The sequence below is a fragment of the Ammodytes marinus genome, assembly GCF_949987685.1.
Source record: "Ammodytes marinus genome assembly, chromosome: 10".
NCBI classification, from domain to species: domain Eukaryota; kingdom Metazoa; phylum Chordata; class Actinopteri; order Uranoscopiformes; family Ammodytidae; genus Ammodytes; species Ammodytes marinus.
The window spans coordinates 21,688,640-21,693,202 of NC_137214.1; the positions used below are offsets into that span (position 1 = coordinate 21,688,640).

The 4,563-nt window shown below is 38.8% G+C and overlaps 1 protein-coding gene across 1 annotated transcript; it reads right to left on the reverse strand.

The window, feature by feature from the left end:
- Nucleotides 1-1,226: 1,226 nt before the first annotated feature.
- LOC307256968 (cathepsin Z-like) lies at nt 1,227-3,058 on the reverse strand (the record flags this gene model as incomplete). Its single annotated transcript, XM_080036083.1, has 7 exons — nt 1,227-1,352; nt 1,497-1,659; nt 1,806-1,956; nt 2,055-2,234; nt 2,603-2,731; nt 2,802-2,815; nt 2,937-3,058. The coding sequence occupies 7 exons, from the start codon at nt 3,056-3,058 to the stop codon at nt 1,227-1,229; spliced, it is 885 nt and encodes a 294-aa protein (XP_079892209.1).
- Between the last annotated feature and the right edge of the window lie 1,505 nt (nt 3,059-4,563).

Consider the following 4,563-nt stretch of genomic DNA (forward strand, 5'->3'; position numbering starts at 1 on the left):
AGCGCTGCATAAGGTTTGATTATCCTTTGTTCTCCCCAGAGATGCTGAACGGAACTGCAGTTAATGGGAAGCGTTTCCATATCAGCAGCAAAGCATAACAGCTTGTGTTTATGCATTTTTATTATTGTTGCGTCCCCTGAACCCAATATCCAAGTGCTCAGTTTTCTTTTGTTCCCCACCCGAACAGCAAGAAAATGGGCTCTTTGTAATTGCACATGAACTAAGGGCACTGTGCTGTTGTGTGTGCCACTGTAGATAACCGGTGATAACTGAATGTTCCTCCAGAAGCATGGCAGAATTAAAACTAATAAAGCATGTCAGTCAATAAGGGAGGTGGGTCTGTTTATAAAGCCCAGAGACATAGAAAAGACAAATGTAATTCAGCCTTTGAAAGAGACGTCTCGATTTAGTCATCCTGTGTCTCAAGGTAATGAAGGGAATGTTCATAAAAGTCTCAGGAAACATTCACTTTCAGTTTACTGTAGAGCTTTAAAGCCTTGGTAATTTTGAAAATTGACCTTGGATACTTAAACACCTAGGCAGGGGGGGGAATGGTTACATGAACAGCAGAAAAACACATTTCCATCTTTCCCCTGGAGATGTTAAGTTCATTCTACAATGTTTAGCAAACCAAAAAGCTCTGCCTTTTAATATGAAATGATCATTGACTTAACATGTAGGTTTTTTTTGTTGTTGTTGGTATATGGTCTCCAGGTGTACTTTCAGTCATTTATAAGCCCCATTTCAAATGCCATTGCATTTTGTAGAAACATTGTCTTTGTTTAGTTCCATTTCCATCTCAAATTACACAGCTGATCATTCATTCAAAAAAGTTTGAATTACCGTACTGTCAGATGAGGAGCACTGCTTTGATTTAGAGTCAGCAACTTCATAAAGTTTATCACTAAAGCATCTCTATACTTTATCCATACTTCTCACTCACACTAAAGTATAATTTGGCCAAAATGTTCCAAGCTAAAGTCTGACTTTAAGCCAAGAAAGGATTATTGAACTACTCTTAACGTTACATAAGTGTTGCAGCTTGAGTACTACAAGCTATCCAACAACATTAAATGCTAGTATATTAGGCAGTCTAGAGTTATTCAATGAGAAAGCCAGAGCTGCCAGAGCTGTCCCTCAAAGTTCAGTCAAACACAATTCACTGGTTAAAGTTGAACACTTTTATTAAAAACATTTAGGCTCAAGATTGATGCATTGTCATTCTGCTATAGGTAAGTTGAGGGTGTGATCATGTCACCATACATGCAGTCTTCCTCCAAAGCAAGATTGTACTTGCTTCCACTTCCTCCTTTGTAGGCACTTGTCACAATCCTGAGCCAGCCTTTCTCACCCTAGAAGGTAAAACAAAGTTACTTGGATCATAAATCAAGTGCACAAACTGCCATTTAGTCAAGATATTTTGTTTAATGCAAACTTTATAAAGCTACTGAACCATGTAAGAACTGAGACTATTAAGTTACAACACAATAACTCACCCACGGCTCTCCCCAGGAGTTACGCACAATCCAGTATTCAGTGCCATTTTCTACACCCCATCCTGCTACTGACACAATGTGGTTGATTACAGGAGTCTCAATATACTCAGAGTACAGACCCCCAGTGTATGCATCAAGTTTCTCTGTGGCACTGATTCCACAGCTGTGGAGAGAACATAATTAAATTAGGCATGTGTGGCCATTGCAAGTAGAAAATTCAAAACACTTAAACTCTACTGCATGGAAACAGATCATTTAAAATCCAGGATTCCAACACGTTCCTGCAGAACTATGCAAACTTTTGAATACCTGATTGGTCCACCAGCATAGATTTCTGCCATCATATCTTCCCGTCCGCTTACGGCACCAAAGTCACCCACTTTCCACACTGTGTAATTCGTCACAATGTTGCACACCCCGAAAGTTGGGCAAGTACCACATTGATTGAATAGTTTGCATTCTAAAAAGTAATGTTTAAAAATTAATTGTTAAATGTATTAAAAAAAAGTGTAATTAATGGTGAAAACTGAATTAGTATACATTACTGAGAATTCTTACTCTGGACAATTGCCTGGTAATTGTTACATGACTCATCAGGGGTGCCATGTTTGTGGGCATACTCCCACACCGCTCCATGGTCCCCTCCGTGACAGGTGCCGGCGTCAGCGCAGTCGACCACGTGTTGAACGGAAAGATAAGCAGATGGCCAGTGGCCTTTCCGCTGGAAGTTTATACGATCTGAAAAATTAAAATTAAAAAAGTTGCATCCAAATGCTATCCGTTTTGGAAAAGCTCAGCTCAAGCCAGCAACCAACCAGCTTAGCATTAAAACTAGCAGCAGAAAGGGACATATCCATGTCATGGCAAAAATAAATTTTCATAATTTGGCTTTGATATACTGCTAGTTTCCATCTAAAAATTGTATATACTTGTGGTACATACATCTTTTCCAGAAACCTAATGTAATACTTGTATCTGACAGTTTTGACTGTAAAATAAACGTTGATCATTTAGCAGTAGTGATTTCTAAGCAATTTTTCTTTCCATAAAACAAGGTTATTTGCAGCACCAATAACATTTGCTGGGTCAAGGGGAGGAGATCTAACCTGCCATTGCACTGGTGCTGCCATGAGCCCAGCAGGAGCCGCAGTACTGAGGGATGTGCTGGTTACGAGTGCTACTGGCATAGTTGATGCCGTTTACGTTCCGCCAGTTCACGAGGACGAGACGCGGTTCTAAAAACAAACAATAGTTTTTAACAAGCACAGTAAGATTTTAAGGGCAGCAGAGTCATGCTAACTATGCCTCCAAGTTGGTTTCTAAAAACACAATGGACAACTCATGGAGATTATACCTCACAAGACACTGTTCAATCAATTTGAATTGGTTAACAGAAGAAAAAAACAGATAGCTACAGCTGAAATTCATTAGAGAACTTACTTCACCCCAAAATCCGGTTTCCTGGGAACTGGCTGGTAGCAACCGGTCCTCTTGCCATGGAAGTGTTTTGATGAACCAGCAAACACCACAAACATGGAAAGAAAGACAACAGGCAAAGTCATGGTGCACAACTGGCAACAAAGCACTTTGGTTTGGCATTTTTATCCTACAATCAGGCTATATTGTTATCACCTGGTGAGCTTTTCTCTTTCTTCTTTGGTGTTTTATGTTGGTTGGCATCCTTACATTACTGCCGTCTGCTGGATACAGCTGTTAGTCTATTCAATGTATCCACCTGGTTAGCACTGAGTCGGTGCAGGTTATAATGGAGAAAATTAGTGAATGCTTTTTATCAGGGTCAAATTAGCTGGAAAGCACATGTTGGTTTGTGGGGAGACTGGCGCTGTACTCTGCATGTTACTGCTGCTGTTGACTGTTACTTAAGTTGTGAAATTAATTACTTTGAAACAAAACTATTCAGGAAAATGATCATTCATTTCTTGGATATTTCAATCTTTTGGTTGTCATTTTGATGATTTGACATGATTTATTCATCATGTCACCTTAATATCATCAACAACAGGTATACACAAGCCCAGATGCGTTAACAGACAACCATCAAAATAATTATTTAAAGGGAGGGTTTTTTAGGCTTGAAGTATACAAGATACAAACACTTGCACTTTGAATGTTTTCAGGATGGAACATGTTTGATTAAAATTATGCTTATATAGTTTCCTCTGCCTCTATATCTCCAGTTATGTTCCATCTACTGTTTATTTGGTCATGATTATCTTTCTATTTATGTTTTGCATGTCTGTTGTATTTTGAATAACTGCTGCAAAGGGAGTTTCACTTGGAAAGCCAAGTTATGGGAGTCAAAGTGAACATATTTTGGCCACTGATATACTGTATGCAAAGGAATGCAGTCAGTCAATTTTCTTTCTAGCATGATTACCAGCAAAACAGCGGAAGTCAAACGTATGACTGATTGACTCAAATTCAGTATATCATTCTGAGGATATTGATACGGTATGTTGCAATAGCTGTGGTTGAAGATTGAGCTTCAGTTTCAGTTTGAATCTTTAGCGTGAGTGGAGAACATAAACACTCTATACGTGCAGTTTTTCGTTCAGAGTTTAGGTCTATTTATTAAAAAAATATCTTCTTAAAAGATGCAGTCTTAAAGTTATATTGATGCACTGATCCTTGACAGCAGCTCATCATTGCGTTGCCGCATTCCCACATGTCACTTTGTCTTTTTGTTTGTGCTCTTACAGCCAGTGTGATGATAACAACGACTTTATCAGGCTTCACTGTGAAACCGCAAACAGAGCTTGGTACTAATTGACTGCCTGCCATCCTCTCCTATCTTCGGGAATAGAAGAGTCATATTTAATGCCTTGATTAAAATCTTATTCCTCCGTGTGAGTCAGAGATGAAAGTAATTTTCGTGTAATGGAGACATACAGATCCCAGATTTGCAATCGGCTGGAGGATGGTAAATTATATTTAATGCTGCCAGTGAGCTGGAAACCAACGCCTGCAATGCAAATAACTTTAATCTATTCCAATTAACATTTTTCTTTCTTCTTCCGTATGAATGTATGTTTTTCATATTTCTCTC